We start from the raw sequence: 20181 nt of genomic DNA on the forward strand, positions 1-20181 counted from the left end.
TGATGTTTTTTGCAGTTAGGTGGATGAGACATCTTTTGTCCATTCCACGAGTTACTAGCTAGAGATGATACCAGCACGTCATTGGTGCGCGGCTGGAGATAGCGAGACTTTAAATTTATTTGGACCAATGAGTGCACATCGATTGTCTTTGGGAGCTCGTCTCGTGGAATGGACTTAAGGTGATCTCTTAAAGATATTATTTTTGTTTGAATAATAAGCTGAAAATTGGCATTTAAGGTGGATTTGTTTCAAATGTTTGTCTGAGTCATACGTTACCATAACAGCAATAGTTTTAAGATGATGTTAACCTCTTTGCTTGATTAGTGTCAAGTTTAATTTTTGTTTTCGTTTCATGTTTTGTTTCTTTTTAATTAGGATTATGTTATTATTGTTTTTGTTTTTATTTTAAAGATTTATTAATGTACGAGTGTTACGTTACGTTACGCTTGTTTTGTTCACTTTTATTGAATAATTTGTAAACACGTCGAACGTGTTTCGAAAATCTGTGAGAACAGACTGTTCGTGTGATTTTATGGATTTGGTTTCCTCACGATATTTTCAAACGAACTATATCGTTTGTGTGGAATTGGCTTAGCGATCATATATAATGAGTTCTCTCCTTCCCTCAATCGTAAATTATCCCCAGTAAACTGAACCCTCAACTTGACCCCCCCCCCAATTGTTATTTCCAAAATAAATACTACATATCTCAGGACCAGCCTACCGCTGAACAGTATGGAGCTGAACAGCATGACCGTGAGCTGGACGCAGTTCTGCAAGGACGCTCTTCCGGAGCGAAACTTCACATTCTGGGAGTGGTTCTACATGGTCGTGAAGGTCACGAGGGACTATCTGCGGACGCTTTGGTGTGACAGGTGAGTTTTGAGTTATTGACTATACTTATTAGGTCACGTAGGGTTTTAGTTTACACGGATGGTTGTCTATTCCAACCGCAAGAGGACAAAAGTCAAATAAACTTTTGACCTTGAATTGGCGCGATATCATTAGTCGAGAGCTTGTTTAATCTATGATTTACACGACGGAAATGCGTTTTGAACTTCGATAAAGTTATCGGAACTTTGAAAGTGTAGTTAAAGTGTATGGTGACTAGTCATATAGTCTTAATTTGTTTATAATTCATCTCGTGCTCGGCGGTGAAGGAAAACATCGTGAGGAAACCTGCATGTGTCTAATTTCAACGAAATTCTGCCACATGTGTATTCCACCAACCCGCATTGGAGCAGCGTGGTGGAATATGCTCCATACCTTCTCCTCAACGGGAGAGGAGGCCTTAGCCCAGCAGTGGGAAATTTACAGGCTGATTATGTTATTATGCATGTATGTTATATAGTCAATAGTGTCGTATTATAAATAAATTTAACGAAACATTGCCATTATCATTATTTTCTGTATCCATCTGTTGCTGCCGAGCGATCGTGGGTAGGCAGGCGAGGAGAATTAAAACCACGTGTTTGAAGGTTTTACAGTACAACAGTAATACGATCAGCGCTTTTGATATTGTAATAAAGTAACGACGCTCCGCCAGGCACGTCTTGCTTACGACAAATGCAAACGCATCACACGAAAGAGCCCGAAGTTGCGTCAGAGTGAAGAAACGTCAAACCGCACTATTCCTAATGTTCCTGTCAAAAATGTCATTATTACTTTTTTTCGTTTCTTGACACTCTCAAAACACAGTGGCCCGTCAGATACATGTCTCATCCTCCGCACGTTCGGGCTCAGATCGCTCTTCCTCCATTGTTGTGCTTAAATAAAACCGTTAGCGGACTTCTCAATATCTTATTTAACGGAACAAAATCGGTAATGACAAATGAATGAATGACATATCCATCTGAAAATGCAGTGTTGCCGTTTCGCAAAATCGATTCCATCCAATCGTCCACTTGACGTTTTGATATCGAGAATTTATTAACTAGCAACACCGAGGCATAGTTCTTGAGCCTATTAACAAATGGCATTCCTCATCCCTCAACGGATATATTAATCATAAACTCTTAGTAGTGCACAATATAGCTGAGTTATCAGTGAATCGCATGGAATACGTTTTATCTTTATTTCCACTTCGATTGGAACAGGCTATAGTGTTGCAATAGTAACATGTTTGAAAGCTACTAACTCACATGGTCTGAGGCCTCAACTTCATGTCGGCCAGTAAAAAGTTTTAAACTACTCTGTCTAGCAGTCCTAACGTATGATATGTATTATTTATCAAATGTTTTGTTCTATCACCAGACTGATAATGGGCTTCATCCAGAAGAAGCAAGCTGAGGAGATGCTGGCCAAGTGTCCTCCGGGCACTTTCCTGCTGAGGTTCTCTGACTCCGAGCTCGGTGGTATCACTATCGCTTGGGTTGGGGGTGAGTATTTTAAATAATCATAATATTGAAGCATAGTTACACGGAACATTACGTGGGGGGGGGCAGTCTGAATAAATAACCAGAGGTGTCATGTTAAATTTTATGTCATATTAAATACACAGACGCAATCAGACACAATGAAATAAATTAACAACTATAACACTGTTTAAATTAAAACAATAACAAGAAATAATTTTATATAAAACCGTATAGAATAGAAAGAGATAGACATTATGAAAAAGAGAGGGAATGATCGCTTGGTCGCATAACGCTTTCCTTGCGTTACGATTTCTGCCAGTTCACTCTGCTGTAAGCCGCGCTAGGGAACTTCGTTGCGAAAACATGAATAAATAGGGCACGGGCATAGGGCAAGGGAATATTATTCAACACAAGATTATATAGACGATAAAAAAGCATTGAGCTAATACTTGTTGACTTCCAGAATATATTATATACATATAAACGTATTCAACTGACATATCTTTGTGTTTTAAATGTTGAATCAAGGTTCTTCTCGGTAGAATCTACATTCCGAACCGGCGGTAGCTTCGCTTAATATAGTTTGTTAAATGACTCGATTCAAAAGTGCCCGTAAAAGCCTACTTGAATAGAGTATATTTTGATCTTTCGCAGAGGCGAATGAAGTCTTCAGTCTCCAGCCGTTCACGTCTCGCGATTTGATGCTGCGCTCCCTCGCGGATAGGATCTTGGACCTGGCTCAGCTGCAGTTCCTGTACCCGAACGTGGCGAAGGACGATGTGTTCTCGAAATACTACACTAAACCTGGTAAGTTCGAGCAACGCATACTATAAAACCGAGATGGCCCAGTGGTTAGAACGCGTGCATCTTAACCGATGATTTCGGGTTCAAACCCAGGCAGGCACCACTGAATATTCATGTGCTTAATTTGTGTTTATAATTCATCTCGTGCTCGGCGGTGAAGGAAAACATCGTGAGGAAACCTGCATGTGTCTAATTTCAACGAAATTCTGCCACATGTGTATTCCGCCAACCCGCATTGGAGCAGCGTGGTGGAATATGCTCCATACCTTCTCCTCAACGGGAGAGGAGGCCTTAGCCCAGCAGTGGGAAATTTACAGGCTGATTATGTTATGTATTATGTTATACTATAAAACAAGTAGTCGGCGTCGGTGCTGTTCTCCTTTTAAGGGTTGGGCCGGACGACGTTTATTTTAACCGGAAACGCAATCAAAAAGCCTAACTATGTCCGGCTTTATCCGAACGCCTGGCAACCCTACCGACAACGGTCAGGAGAACTTCATACCGAGATTACCTTGTTTTATATGAAGCTAAAACGTGTTAAACTTTAAAAGCGTTCGTATATTTAACTTAGTGATAGCCCATCTCGTGGACCACTCATAATATATTCTACCGTCAAACAGCAATACTTGTTGTCATGTTCCGGTGGGAATGTTAGTGAGCCAGTGTAACTACAGGCACAAGTGACATATTAGTTCTAAATGGCGTATTGGAGATGTAAGGGATGATTAATATATCAAACAGTACCAGTGTCTATGAGAGGGGGTACTTACCATCAGCTACCCCCTTTGTCAGCCTGCCTACCTATTTGAAACATAAATACAATGTATTGCTTATTTTGCTGTATTGTATATAACGAAATATTATTATATTATTACAAATAAAAAATGAAATGATATTTTTAAAAAATATTGTAATGGCGGCCAACAGATATTTTCCTCCTATGACAGGCCATCGCTAGATATTCGGACAGCTAAACGGACGTACTAGTACCGCCAACAGTCGTCCTTATGTATCCGGTCGCAGTGTTGCTATTAGTGATTTTAATTTTCTTCTAATAATATATTATTATATATAATACATTTGTGACTATGTTAACTTTTCATGTCAATATTTTTTTATTTTTTTGTTATCTGTGGTTGCAGAGAACGAGATGCTGAAGAATGGCTACGTGAAGCCAGTTCTGGTGACCACCTTGCCGCCGTACATGTCCGCGTCGCCGGCGTACGCGCACTCGCCGGACTCGCACAGGAACACGCCCAGTGTGCACAGCAGGTGAGATTGTACCGGATGGTAACACTTTGCTTGGAATTTTTTATACGTCTGATATGGTTTGTCTTTGTAATTTCAATGATAAATATTAAAATATGCACTAAAGTCGACTCGGCAACTTGTATTGTAATTAGTTTATTTGAAGTTAAAGCATTTATTGATGGAGTGAAAATTTGCAATTGTTCGGGAAGGAATATACTTTAATATAACAAAAACTTTTTTGGCAATTTTTGTTATATAGTCAGGACATAGGGTATGGTCAACAGGCGATCGTTTTATACCGAGATGTGCTATCAGAAATGAACTCATTAATTCTATCATTAACCATTTGCAAACAAACATTCACTAGCAAATACAGTTTTATTCTGTCACTATTGAGAAAAACCCCCTCAAGGGGTACTACTACCTTAACTACTACCTAAATATAGTAAGTTATACGTAATCAATGATACATAATTCTCGCCTCACTACTTTGATTTTGGTTGAAACCCTTGTGGGGGTAAGTTGTATATTTAAATTTACTTTTAATCGAGTTTGAAATATTAAATATTTGTTATATTTGATTTCTTCGTATATATTTTAACATGGTACTCGACCCGTCTTCACACAAGTACGATAAGGGTCTATATGCAATTTTTAGATTAAAGAACAAACATCAAAACGATTTTTTTTTTGTTTTTTTTTTATGCTTAAATTCTCGGATTTTCTCTACTATTGTATGCAAGTATTATAAATATGAACCTTCCTCTTGAATCGCTCTGTTTATTGATGAAAACCTCATTAAAATGCGTCGCGTAGCTTAAAAGATCCGAGCGTACAGAGCGGGAAGCTTTTTTGTTTTATACTAAATATGTAGAGATGGAATAAAATCATATCACTTGTATTTATGAACCTTGGAAAAATGTGCCCTCATGAACTCCAAACCTAAGCAAACAGAGATAACCCCCCCCCCCCCCCCCCCCATACAAGTAAAGTTAAATACATTTACGAGTACTAGTATTAGTACAAATTAAATTAAATTAAAAATTACAACATACCCCCATTGTTAGGTCGTCCAGGAGTATGTTTCCTTACGCCCAAAATAACAAGTGTTGCTAGACGATATAAATGAAATGTTTTTAAAATTGAAATTCAAAGACAGAACCATCTATCGATTTACTTATAAATAATGTTTAGGGAGTGATTTCGTAAAATGATGCTGTCTTCTTCTTTCGTACGTCAATACAGTAATATCAGAAAGAGAGAACAAGACAATAACAAGCTGCTTAGTTTCTTAATTTATTAAATTCAAAGGCATTTTATCTCTAGACTCGTGTGTAATATCGGACTAATGTATTATTTCGTTCGTGGTGTCAATTCTACAAACAAATTGTCAATTTAATTTATTTAAAGGTTACCTATTTTACTAACCCAACGATTTAACTTGGAACTTGGACCGCAATAGCGAAGCGTGTCAAAATTGCTTATATTAAACTAGCTGAACTTTCAAACTCAGTTTTACCCCCTTAGGGGTCGAGTTTCGTTAAATCCTTAGCGGATGTCTATACCCTATAAGGAATCTACCTGCCCAATTTCAAGTTTGTAGGTGTTATATTTTCAGAGTGTATTTCGCTTTTATATGTAAAGATTAGTAGAATTTCCTCCCGGTATCATTTAATCTTTTAAACGTATAAAATCCGTTAGTGGTTATTTAATTTAAACGTTTAATAATTAAAATTAAAGAATGGTAATGATTTCTTCGTTTCGTTTGAGTTCATTTCATTGCTGTCTATATATCTTCTATACATATAATAAAATTGGAGTGTCTGTTTGTAATATTAAAATAACCCTAAAATAAATAAATACATGTTACACATACCAAAACAACATTTTTTACAATTTCTGTCTGTCTGTCTGTCTGTTTGTTCCGGCTAATCTCTGGAACGGCTGAACCGATTTCGACGCGGCTCTCACTGGCAGATAGCGGATGTAATAAGGAGTAACTTGGGCTACTTTTATTTTAGAATGATATATGGAATAAAAATAAAATCACGCTACAATATCCAAATAACTTAAATTCAAACAACGCGCACGGAGTCGCGGGCACAGCTAGTCTCACACAGAATTCAAAAGTGATCGCAAGAGTATACTTAAATGAATTATATTAAATTTTTTGATATTTAGAACATCCTAGTAAGATTAAAAATTCTCTAGAGGGATGCTTCGCTTTAATAAAAATCCGATTGACGGATAGTCTCACGAATCACTTATCGTTGTTTTATGAGAAAAACAAAACCAATTATAACATTATATATTTGCTATTTAACTGATTTTTGTTTAATTTATATTTTTATCTAGTTATTATTGTATAGCTTTAAACTTGTATTAACATATTAGCGACTTAATATTTGAATCAATTACGGTGTTATTATTTAAGCTCTTTAGTATATGTTGTACTAGCGATCCGCTCCGGCTTCGCATGTGTACTATATGTTAATAGAGAAAATGGTATGTTGTAAATATATTTTTATACCCTGTACCATAACAGTGAGTTTTTTAGTTGGGTCTTTAGTTCCTAAGATACACATACAAACTAATTTGACATCTTTATAATAATAGTATATAAAAATATTACGTAAACACAAGGCAGCCATTTTGTCGACGATCGACGCCATCTATACGCGGCAAAAAAAAACACCGATCATCTTTTTTAAAATTCAATTTCTGCAAATAATCTGTCTAGAGATAAAGTGTCATTGTGTTTTAAATTTCGTTTTTGTTTTTTCTTATTTTTTTTTTTTTTTTTTAAACCAGTTTTTTGTTTGCTTAATTATTTTTTTTTATTTCTTCCTAGGTACATGATTGAGTTTTGAAACTAAACGTCCGGATTTATTTCGACTATTTTTTTTTTTAAATAAGATTAATTTCCCGTAGTTGGTAGTCACATCCATTTTTATTTTTTTTTATTTAAATTTTTTTTTTTTTCGTATCAATTCGTGCTTCCATAATCCATTGAAATCAAGACAATCTCAATAGTTTTATTTTATTTTAGTTTAGTATTAATTGCAATATTAGTTAAGGGATAGATTTAAAAATAGATTTCTTTTAAATAAATATAAGTTTTAGTATTATACATACTTTTTTATGATCTTCATTTTTATGTTTGATAATTTTTTTAAATTTAGAATATTTTAGTGTTTTAAGCCGTTAAGATTCAGATATAAGCCGTATTAGAGTACTCAATACATTGTGACGTATATAATTAATTGTATTAAACAAATCCTTTGTTGCATAATATCGCTTACGAAACAGGCATTAGGGATATAGACTGCATATTAATAAGGTGTTACCGTTGCCACATCTGACAAAGATTAAAAAAAAAAAAAATTTGGTTACCAAGCGGGTCTGGACTAAGTCACATAACGATAGTCAATTGTCATGATGAAGGTATTATTCGCGTGATCAAAAAGTTTACGTGTTTATTTGAATGATCTAAAAAGTGAAATTCGACAAACCAGTTAACTTCGTCTAGTGCCCCTTGTAAACTTTGATTATATCTAAAATGTATATTAAAGCGAATTACGAATAGTTCCTCAAGTGACCGCTAGGGGCGCTGTTGAATTTTCATTTAAATATTACACCTAATGGCTACCGATATCCTTATTGACATTTGTAGGTGTGTGTTAAACTTGTCGTGTATAATGAAATTTTATCTCTAGACGCCATACACGAGAGATAAAGTCATTTTCATATAGGGATTGTTATCCATCTCTTTCTGACACTTGTTACTCTCAAATCTGAAAGATATTCTCTATCTCACTCATGTAAGAAATGTTTTCTATGAATAATATTTTAAATATGGTTTAAACGTAACGCGTCTAGAGATATTTGTTTTTGATTGGCTTACTGGGATCTGACGAGAAGGCGTTTTCGTTATAAATATAGTTTCTGACAAAACAATTCAATAAAAATTTAAATATACTTTATTCAAGTAGGCTTTGACAAGCACTTTTGAATCGTCATTTAACAAGCTACATTAAGTGAAGCTAGGTACCACCGGTTCGGAATGCAGATTCTACCGAAAAGAATCGGCGAGAAACTCAAGTCTTTTTCAACATTTAAAAATACAAAGTCATGTTAGTTGAATACGATATAAATATGTTTCAATAACTTGTTTTTGAAATATAAGTATGTATACGCCTTTATGTCAGATCCCAAAGTCTTACTCATAAATAATTATATCAATAAGTTACATAGAATAAGGCATGATATGTACTAAGGGATTAAAAGATACATGACTTCACGATACCAGTGACGTCATACGAGTACATATAAACGGTTAGGTACGGTAAGCAAAACAAATATTTTTTTTTTACTTAAATAAAGTTTTATAAGCTTACAAGCATCGTATATGAATAAATATTTTGATTTATTAAATACGTCACGAATTCTTTAGTTAAGTTTTCCCATTGGTGATGTGAAAGCGCGCGAAAATTATTCGCCATTTTGTTTTGTCTTGCTATGTTTGGCTATTGGACTTTCCTCTCGTAAACATATACTTCCCCTGTCCAGCCTATGGTGAATTTTCAATAGGAAAGTCCACTAGTCAATCCCTAATTATAATGAACGATAAAAATGGTTTTTTTTTTAAAAAAAAATCGATGTTCAATCGAATCGATTATAATAAGACTAATTGTACGATTTTCCTCGTTAGTTGCGGAACAACTGTTCTTCAACTCTAAAGGAAGATGGAGCGTGGATATATTATTAAATTAATCGGTCGAATGTTAGATCATTGATGTGTGACATTTGATCTCTGTATTTAGAGATTTGGTTACGTGTTTTCTATGATGGGTAACTTTAACTTATTGAATATGTAGTGCGTTTCCAAAACATTGTTATAATCTATGATTTGTATTGTATTAAATGATTTTTATTTTAAAACGTATAACGTATACAGTTCCATTTGAAATGATTATCTGTTGCTCAATAGTTTCAAACGATTTAAATCTCATTCGATAACGGAATTACTCGAGTGGACGCTGTTCTAAAGTATTGCTTGATATAAGATGCCGCGAAAACGACTGGGTTAAATTTTAACTCAAATTTGAACTTGAAATGTATATCTCGAAGCTTCCAAAAGAAATACATTTCAAATTTGGAAGTTAACGAAACAAACACAGTAACGCCATCTATGAGTTTACGAAGTAACGTAACTTCTCCAATTTTAAAGGCGAAATTAGAATGTATTGCGTCATACAGAGTTAAGTGTTGCATATCAAGGATGTTAATATTATGAGGCTTTCTGTTACTTCGTGATTTGTAATGTCTGTTGATGTTAAAAAAAAAATGTTTATGGTTACAATATCGATGTGTGTAGGTAGACGTTTATTTAAAAAAAAAAAAACTTGCCTAATAAATGTACTTATCACGTCACTATTGACGCTTTAGACGGTTTACGAAAATTGTAATCCGCGCGCTATGAGAATGGGTCGGAACTTTGTCAAAGTGAATTACATTTTTGAAATGTAAGTTCGCGGGTGAAAGTGCAAACTGTGACAAAGCCAGAATTTTAAGTTATTTATATGCCTAGATAGAATGTTGAATTACGAAAAAAATGCGTCTCGGGACCGTGGTAAGTGGTAACCTAAACTGTCCGATATAGGCTAGCGCTGTGGGTTAAAGTGAGAGAGGAGCCTGCTTACCGCTGCCGTATGCGTAAGAGAAAGGGAAGCCAGACAGACTGACGCCGTAACGCGTTACGTAACGAAGCGGTTTACCCTCCCATAAGAAGTTTTCACTACTACTGCTAAACGAGTTATCTTGGTGTGGGACAGTTACAGGACATACTATACTAGTGTGCGTGTATTGTACAACGGTTGGCCACTATTTTCTTCGACGCGATCTCAGCTTTGACAGTCTATCTAGACTACAATCTGATAATAAGCTTATATTTTAAATAATTCTGTAAAGCGAAATAAATTACGAGAAGAGCTTCGCGAGCGTCAACGCGAGTTTGCCTGCTGTTATTATAATGTCGCTGGCCGGCGGACCGCACGTTTCACAGTTCTATAACGTCAGATGACAGATCCCATTCTGATCGCGCTTGGATTATACATTTCTTAATAATAAAAATAAATAAACCCTATTTACAATTGAAGTTAAATTATTATAAGTATGAGAAAGTACTTTTGAAATAACTATTCCTAAATTCGAAATGTTTTTAACTAATGAAATAATTAGGTAGGAATTTTAAAATATAAACAATTTGAAATCGTAATCAGTATTAGATTTATAAAAAAAAGTCAATTAAAATAGTTTTTTTTTTTTTATTATTTCGATAAAATATCAGTATTATTTGTAATTTTGGTTGTATTTCGCTTCGTTGCCAATTTTTAACAGGAAATTGTTTAGACAGATTATAAATTGAGATTTCTTTTTCATCTGTGGACTTCTGTCATCTTGCTGATTAAATTCATTAATTGTAGTTAAGTGAGTTTCAAACGCGCATACGAACAGATTAAAATATATGAATGAAAATGCAAAAGGTTTCTAAACATATATTACCTTCAAAGTAAAAAAATACGAATCAATGTCAATTTACCTATTCCTACTGCATATCAATGTTACTATATAAAAAAAAACTATTTCAGGGTTGTCAGCGAATTTAAAAAGTTCATTTAAAAATATACAAAAGTAATATCTTACAGTAAAAGTTAATATTGTTGAAGAAATAGCGCGAGAACACATTGAACTCTTGACAATTTTTTAATCTCATTTGCTATCTCTCTCCCTCGCTATATTTATGTATCTTCCGTCTCTGTCGCGAGACCGAATCGTGAAGCGTAACCTTGTAATATTTTTAGCGGGAAATTATATCGTTTTTTTTTTTTTTAAATATATTAGTGTTGTCGTAAACTTTAATGTTCAATGAATATTGCAATAACAAATAATCAACAATATTTACATAGAGTAACGTATCTCTTTCAAAACTTAGAAGAGAAAAAAATATATAAAAAAAAAAATGTTATGTATATGTTCTCATGTGTAATACGGCTATTCTGTAACACTGAACTCCAAAATCATCTCAGATCACGGTCGTGATATGCAAAATTGACTTGAATTTTTTTAAATTACGCTTCCGAATCGATTTTCAATGTTTCGCGAGTGAGATACGAAGTGAGTTCTTACATAATAAAATCGATTGTAAATCGATTTCTTGTATATATAAACTGTGTCAGAGCTATCTCAATTAACCCGTCCCTATTGCATTCATAAGATAGAATATATATAATGTTATTGTAATAAAAATAATTACTTATATATATATATATTGTTCTAAGTGAACAAAATGAATGATATTTTTATGGAAGCGTTCACAAATTACGTTTCTTAAGAGTTCCCATAGGGGGGGGGGGTTGCTTATGAGATTAGTATACCGTGAACCTATATTGGGTATGGAAAAATATTTAAAATAAGTTCAATATAGTTTTTAGTTGAACGAACGTTACAGACAGATGAAGATCCTCCCTCCCAGCTGCTCTCTATTATATGACGTTTACTCACGCATGCGCAATTCGCAGTGTCTTATGCAGTAATAAATTAAATTTATTTAACGATTGGATGAAGTAGATATTTTTTTTTATTTTACGTGTAATTACTACAGCGAATTAGCTTATAATGTTTTGAAATGTTCTTTTTTTTTTTTTAATCTTGTTTCGTTTTAAATAATTATAATAATGAAATACAGTAAATTTTCTAAACTTTTTCATATCGAATTTCATTGACCAATTTAATAAAATAGTAAGTATTAATATTAATTCTTATAAATTATATTATTTACTCACATGTAAGTCATGGAAAATAGCTTAACGATCTAAATCGTGTGTGACATTGACAACGATCTGACGTTTATTGACATGTTGACATGACGTTGACAGATATGTTTTTTTTAGTATACCTAAATGAGGCAATGGCACTATTTTCTCTGCCATTGATGACTAAAAATAACATTAAAAAAAAACCAGTTATTTTCTTGCTAAGCTATTTTCTATACATAATATTATTGCGTTGATATAATTCCATTTATGCATTTTTTAAAACGAATGGTCTCCAATTTTAATTAGAATTATAATATTAAATTTTAAATAAAATTAAATGGCACAAAAATTATTGTTATTAATCTTAACTATATTACTAGTATTAAATTATCAGTGTTCGGTCATTTTGAGTGGATATACTGTCTGTATGATAACCACTTTTATCAACAAATAAGTATTTTTTTAATCTGTGATTCGTAACAAACTCTCATGCCTAAGGGTTGGGACTTGGTAATAAAACGTACTTTAACATTAGGAAACTTTGATCAAAGTCAGATTAACTATGATATGACTCCAAATTGATTTTTGGAAATAAGAGTTTTTGGTTTTTAAATAATATACATAATATTTTATCTTTAAAATGTTTTGATTTTAACAGTGTTTTTTTGTGTTAAAACATTTGTGCACAATCTGCACGTGAGACGCAATACGATCAACGGTAAATTTAACTTTGATTATGGTTTAAGAAACTGTCGATTAGTGACGGAGATTAAATATTTTAATTTGACTGTACTCTTATTCAAATTTTTTAAACATGTATGTTATGTTTCCAAAGGCTAAAATTGTTTTGATAGATAAAAAAAAAAAAAATACAAAAATGTTTAAAATTCGTATTGTATTTGTGAATTTTGTGATATTCGAATTTAGTTGGCTTGTCAAAATTCATATAAAATTGTTGAGATAACACATTTAAGTGGTTTTAAATTGTATTATAAATATATATATTCGTTAAATTGTAAAAATGTCTGGTGTTGTTTCAAGTTGGTACTTGTGTTTGAGTTAAACCGACATCAAATGTATTCGGAGTTGGTTCGCATTTGGTCGTGTCGACTGTGTTTACTGGAGGGGAGAGACAACTGTCTTGTTAGTTGTTACGAGCTCAGCTTCAATATCTTTACTTTTTACTTTTATAATCAATTATATTTATTATTATTACGCAAAACGAATTGAAACTTTTTAAATGTTCTAAAGTCTCAAAATTGATTAGTCGCTCTATGTAGATGGCAAGGTCATCAATGTTGTTGACTTTAGTGCAGTGTAGAATGTATGACATCGATAAAAAAACATTAAACAAATATAGATTGTTTAATCAAACCTACTCACAGGTCCTATTAAAAATACGCTATTGTGTAAACGTGGCAAAAACGTGTCGTTCCGATCAAATGTAAACCAGCTCTAATGACAATTAAAAAATTTAAATAAAGAATATAATGAAGTATAATGAAATTCGACTCTCGAATGAGTGAACACGGAAGCATAATAAGATTTTCTTATCTGTTGTCGAACTACAATTTCTATTGGATGTGACTATTAAACTTTTTTCCTAGTTTAAGATAGAGTAAGTTTAAAAAAAAATTATAAAAAAAGAAAATAAAAAAATGCTCAAAAAACGAAATCGGCTGTATGGACAAATGTCAAAATTTATTTTTTTTTTTTCTTAAATAATTGTTCTTACTAAATGTGTCTAAATATCTAATTTAATACTTTTTTTTTTTTACTAGTAGTCAAACAGTTGACTTGGTTCAGCCAAATCGATTAGTCTTGATAGTATTTATTATTTGTATCATGTAATAATATAAGTTTGATTTAGTTTAGACATTTGTAATTTTGGAAATTATATATATATATTTTTTTTTGACATTTTTTCATATTGGATTTAAGATGTATTTGGGTTATACAACTATACATGACAATGTCGGATGTTTGATGTATGTTTTGATGTATTTATAATACAATTATATGTGAGATTACATATTTTTTTATTTATACGAAAAAAAAAATGGATTTTTTTAACTCGTTTGGTAAAATCCTTCTTGGTTTAAATCGTAAGCGTTCGGCAACAAAAAAAAATCCATTTTTTTTTCATACCCTCGCGAAAATGCAACACAGACGGTCGTCTTATTGTAACAATCTATCTGCATAGTTTTTATTTTCAACTTTAAATTTATTGTATTAATGTTTTGCCTTATATAGTCTGTGCTGACATTTATGCGACGGATTTAGGTTTTCTTTTTTTTTTTTTTAATTTAACGACCGTCTCTAGTATGACTAATGTGTTGCATTTTCTCTTCCTTTCCCGATATCGCTGGTGGCTTGGCTGACGACAACGAAATAAAAATTAAAAAAAATAAATACAAACGAACACATAATATAATACATTTGAAAAAAAAAACACTTTTAAAATTAAATAAAAATTGATATAATTTTATTAACCGATTTTAAATTGTCTTTGAATATAAAACAATGTTTCTTGTTAATAATATTTATTGAAACAACAAAAACAAAAACACTAATAATTAACTTTATATAAACATTATATTACACAAAAAAACAAAAATACATGGATATTTAAATATACACTACAAAAAAAAAAAAAAACAATTTGCAATACTGACACAAAAAATACGTATAAAATACAAAAAAAAAAAAACAGCTACTTCAGCGCTGCAACGCCAGCTCAGACCGAGAGCACCTTCATGGATAGCGATCTGTTTGAACAGATACGCGCCTTCGAGCCTGATGGATTTGAGGACTTCGACTTCTACGGAGGAAATGTGGCAATGAAGTGAGGTGAGAACTGTTTTTATATTTATTAAAGCGGGGAGGCATACATACATATTCATCGCTCCAGCTTGTCCTAATTCAGAGTGTGTCTCACTTAAATTTTAAATTAACCCAAAAAATAGTTTAAATACATTTTTTCACTTAGGTTTAAAGAACTTTATTTCTCAAGAACATTACAGTTCACTTATGAGTACAGAATTTTACACATAATGCAGTTAACATGTAACAAACAGTTCGACCGTAAGAATATCAATTGGTAATGACTCAATATAGGGTTGGATAGCAGCAAGGAAATTATTTAATTTTTTTTTTTTTATTTTTTTTTTTTTGCTTCGCATTTATTTTAAACTATAAAAGTATTTATTTGTTTAATATGTATTATTAATTTTAGCTTTAGTGTAGTTTATATTTTTGATTTGTTGTGGGTGGTTTGATAGAAAAAAAAAAATAAATAAAAACAAATTACGAAAGACTTTATAATTTTTAAATATATAACTAACAATGTGATTTATTTTAGATTTTACGCATTACATTTAAAGTATGTATTGTTTCAATTTACATTTGAATATAGAAATGCTTTCGCACATTTTTATTTTATTTGGTAGTTTATTGTATCTCATGACACCGTCATGTAAAATGTTTCTTTTACCGTAACCTGTTCTTGCTTTTTATCTGAATTGTATTTTAATATTCTTTGCCTAATAGTGCATACCGTTGTCTATATCTGAAGCACACTACTTGTAGCCCTTATAATGTTTTATTTTAAGAAATATGTATTAAGTTTGTATCTTTTATTGGAGATAAATATCTAGGCGATTTTTTATAAAGAATAGTTTGCTCGGGTCATAGACGTGCCATAAAGTTTGTCTCTGTGATTATTGGGGTGATAATAATAATAAGTAATATCAACTCTAAAATTCTTTATCTACTACAAAAAGTATCAACATTTTGCAATATTAAAATTATTCGTATAATTTAATTTAAAGTAAAATTGTTGTTTGTTTTTTTATTATATAGATATGCGTACGAGCAAATGTGCCACCTGCTGGTTGGTCATCATTGCCCATAGACAATGACGCTGTAAGAATTAACCATTTCTTGCATCACCAATGCGCCACCAAACCTTGTTTTTTTTTTTGCACTATTTCAGATGCAGAACAGAATTACCAGTAGCTATAGATTAACAGCTTTGAGTCAATTATTTTAAGATCTAGTTGATGTCATTTATTATCTATATTTGTGCCATAGACAAGGAAAATGTAACTGTTATTCTTTTTAAGAAATTTCAGCTTCATGTACTTATTAAATTAATATATTTAAGAAGAATATTTTTTATATCTAAATAGAGTGTCGAATAATAAATGAACGAATACTAGAGCTAACTTTATTATCTTGACGTGACAGCCACGCTTGACACTCGTCAAACGTCACTAGTCTACTGGTGTGCTTTTAAGCAGTGGCTGTAATTTTTCGACGCGTTCGCAGCTTTGACCGTCTATCTAGATATAAATAATCAAAGAAAAAAATATAATGTGTTTACAATGTGAAAGTATAAAAGTAGTACTTTTATCTTCATGTTTTGTACAAATGTTAAAGAAAGTTTTTTTTTTTTTTTTATATATATTACTCGTCATTAATACTATAACAAGAATTATCTATGAGCTTAAATTAGATTATAAAAAAGTATTTTGCACATTCAAATAATAAAATTACACAATATTTTTCAAGCTGTGGTCTCTGACATTGAATAGGTGTTCGCAATCAGGGAGTTATTTACATAAATCAATTAAGAGTTTTTTTGAAGTTAAAATATTTTGACACTTGACAGCGACGATTTGCCGCCAAAACTTGACAGATAAAAAAATGTAATTCGACAGAGTCTAAATAATTCTTAATTTTTAAGCAATAATTTTGTACCTTTAGCTATTAAATGTTTTACTTAGTTATAAAATTTTATAATACGTATATCAATATATTGTATAGAGTGTAGAGTGCGCTACTGGCCTTATAAAAAGTATGATTTCACGAAAACTTATTTCGTTAATTTTTACTGTTAATTATTTTCGTGTAAGTTAAATGCAATTTATGTACAGATATTAACCAAACTATGGAGATTATTACAATATATTATAACAGACAAATATTACAAAATAATAAATTATTATACGGTGCCATAGATAATATTAAAAATGTTAGAAATGAAAATGAAATTTTAAAAATCATGTCTTTTAAACATATATATTTTTAAAGAGGTTTTTAGTCAAGCACTGAGCTGGTTTCTGATTTCTAGATACAAATTATTTTATTCTCAAGTTCCTAGTTAATAAAAAATTATGACCGAATATCTAACTTTCATAGTGAATAAATAAATCAAATGTGACTTTGACAATGGTGCTTAGAAAATCAGATGTTATCTAAAACCAGCTGTTAATTTTTTATAAAGATTGTAAAAATATATATTTGACATGATAATTGAACCCAGTCCTTCCAGTTTTTTTTTTTTTTATTACTAATTTTATGATGTGTTAAAATTAAATCACGCTAAATCGTGCAATTATGCTAGCGACACACATACGTAAATATAAAAATAACAGTCATGTCTAGCGCAAATTTACGATGTCGCTTTACCAATGTTATTAATTATTATTGCACATAGAATAGGCATATTTTCTAGTTTTCTTTTTTTTAAATTTAATTTTTAGAAAACTCAGTCAATTTTTATCAAAAAAAAATGTGATAAATGTGGCCTTATCATGCCTTACCCAGGCCTATTATATATTTAGTGACCATAAACAAAAACAAAATTAAATTTTAAATAATTAAACCTTTGTACGATTTTAAACATTAAAAAAATAACTTTTGGTCTATATAACAATAAAAATCAATCGATTAAGATGCATTAAATATATTTGAACTTAAACAATGAAAATTTTATAATTCTTCAAAATGAAAATGCCATTTGTTTTTTTTTTTTAATTCAGTAATCGAAACTTGTAGTTTCTTTAAGGTTTAGAAATATATATACATTTTTTGTTTTAAAATTTTCTATTAATTTTACGCAAATAAGCTTAAAAACGCTGGATGCTTAGCGAAATACATAGTTATTGGTAATTCGACGTATTCCCGTTAGGAGGTGATAGGGGTAACTATTTGCGATAATTTTAACCCCCATATGCATGCGTTTTCCGTCTCGCAATTTTAAATTTGGACCGATAATTATTGTTTGAATATTGAAAAATATCCAGTGTTTAATCGTTTGTATAAATCAGAAGCAAAAATTTGATTTTAATTGATTTTTTTTTTTTAAATAAATTTTAGAAGTTGCTTTTTTGACTTATTTTGAAAAAATCTAAAAAACGCGATAACTCAAAAATGGTTCACTTTTGCATTATGCATATGGGGGTTAAAATTATCGCAAATAGTCACCCCTATCACCTCCTAACGGGAATACGTCGAATTACCAATAACTCTGTATATTGATGTAGCAGATGTAACTCTTTCGAGCAACAAAACAGTTGACAACTCTGAACTATCAAATTAAACAATAAAAAAAAAATACCGATCAAGTCGCTATGAATTCTTATTGTTAAGTTTACTTAATTATGAGTTGATTATTAACATAACGGTTATTCAGAACTCATATGTCTATCAATATTTGAATTCAAAATATAATTAAAATAGTACTTCTATTTCTTACAATATAATTTGTAATATTTAGTATTAGCAACCACAAACTGTTTACGTATTCGTAACTTACTTGACCAAGTATTGTTTACACAGTAAAATATTGCAATGCAATACTCTTTAAATCATTCTTAAATATTGGCGCGAAAAAATATTCTGGAACAAATCAACTGTTTTTTATCATATATATTCAAATAATATCCGAATGGATATATTTTTCCGATGTCAGTTCTTTCTGTTTTCAATAATGTTTTCTGTTTTGACGTGAACTTATAGTGATATTTTAATGACTTATATCGATCCGTCGGTTGCTAACGCTATAATAAATTTATGAGTAGGACAGATAAAAAATAAACAAACAACACTTGTGAGTTTCTTGTTTATAATAGTTGTCGTTTTTTTTTAAACTGTGTCTTTTTCTTCATAAGAATATTTTTAATCTACTTGTGCTAATTGTACGAGGCAAGCTTTTTTGCAAAAAAAAATAATATTTATAAGTATGCTTAATACGTCTTTAGATATGTTATATAATGTTAATGTTACAGAAAAATATATAAATAATTATTAAACAGGCAGACAATATTAATAAAATTAAGAACTATTCTGAGAATTTTTATTCCGTATAAATCATAAACTCATTTATTTTTTTTTTGACATTTCGAACAAAAAGGTTATTGAAAATAGATTGTATATCATTATATATTTTTTTATTTTGAAAATTAAATGTAATGTTATATTATTAAATGCCTGTCTTTGCTTCGTCCCGTTATTGTATGTCGATGTGTAGTAATAATAAATATTGACTGTTGAATATGTTGTTTTATTGTTTCCCGATTAATGATGTGAGTTTACTCTCCATTTCTGTATCTACTGTAACCGTCTGTGTAAATGTCTGTTTTTTCGTCCAAAGTTAACCAAAAATTAACGTATAGGATCCATTTGTATATTTAATAAAAGAAAGAATAAAGATATACAAACCTTTGATTTACGTATTTCATGCGATTTGCTAATATCTCTGTTATATAGTGCACTGACTAATATATATTTACAGTGGACTCCCGGTAATCTGGCCCCTAGCTAGTCCGGCGCCCCCTGTAACCCGACATGCTTCACCACATTTTGACAATTGTCAATCTTCGCTTATGTTGACAATGCGAGATTGAGCAGGTTCCAACCTGTGCGCCATCACTATCGTGCTCGATGCGTTTTACAACACTATTTCTTTTGTCCTATGTTATCCCAACTACTTATTTAGTAATTTACCTATAAAAATGCATTTTTAAGCAAATCCATAATTAAAATAATTATTCCAGCTCTCAACCGATTATATCGCGTCGACTCGATTCCAAATATTGTTTATTTGACTTTTGTTTTCTTTTAGTTTGAATTAGCTCTCTATGCGGTTACTTTATTTCTAGCCGATC

The 20181-nt window shown here is 31.4% G+C and overlaps 1 protein-coding gene across 6 annotated transcripts in view; it reads left to right on the plus strand.

The window, feature by feature from the left end:
* LOC113391367 (signal transducer and activator of transcription 5B) overlaps positions 1–16384 on the plus strand; it is a 40073-nt gene extending 23689 nt beyond the window's left edge. For 3 of the 6 annotated variants that reach the window (XM_026627305.2, XM_064220136.1, XM_064220135.1), the window contains 6 exons: positions 714–875; positions 2254–2378; positions 3012–3164; positions 4304–4433; positions 14943–15079; positions 16224–16384. In XM_026627305.2, coding sequence (XP_026483090.1) covers positions 714–875; positions 2254–2378; positions 3012–3164; positions 4304–4433; positions 14943–15078 — 706 coding nt within the window. In that variant the 3' untranslated portion in view covers position 15079; positions 16224–16384. Of the gene's footprint in view, positions 1–713; positions 876–2253; positions 2379–3011; positions 3165–4303; positions 4434–7263; positions 7371–9123; positions 9243–14942; positions 15080–16223 lie in introns of those variants that run through there. The other 3 variants (XM_064220137.1, XM_026627309.2, XM_026627311.2) reach the window with 3 other exon arrangements.
* Positions 16385–20181: the final 3797 nt, after the last annotated feature.

This window comes from Vanessa tameamea, chromosome 31 (genome assembly GCF_037043105.1).
Source record: "Vanessa tameamea isolate UH-Manoa-2023 chromosome 31, ilVanTame1 primary haplotype, whole genome shotgun sequence".
NCBI lineage: Eukaryota > Metazoa > Arthropoda > Insecta > Lepidoptera > Nymphalidae > Vanessa > Vanessa tameamea.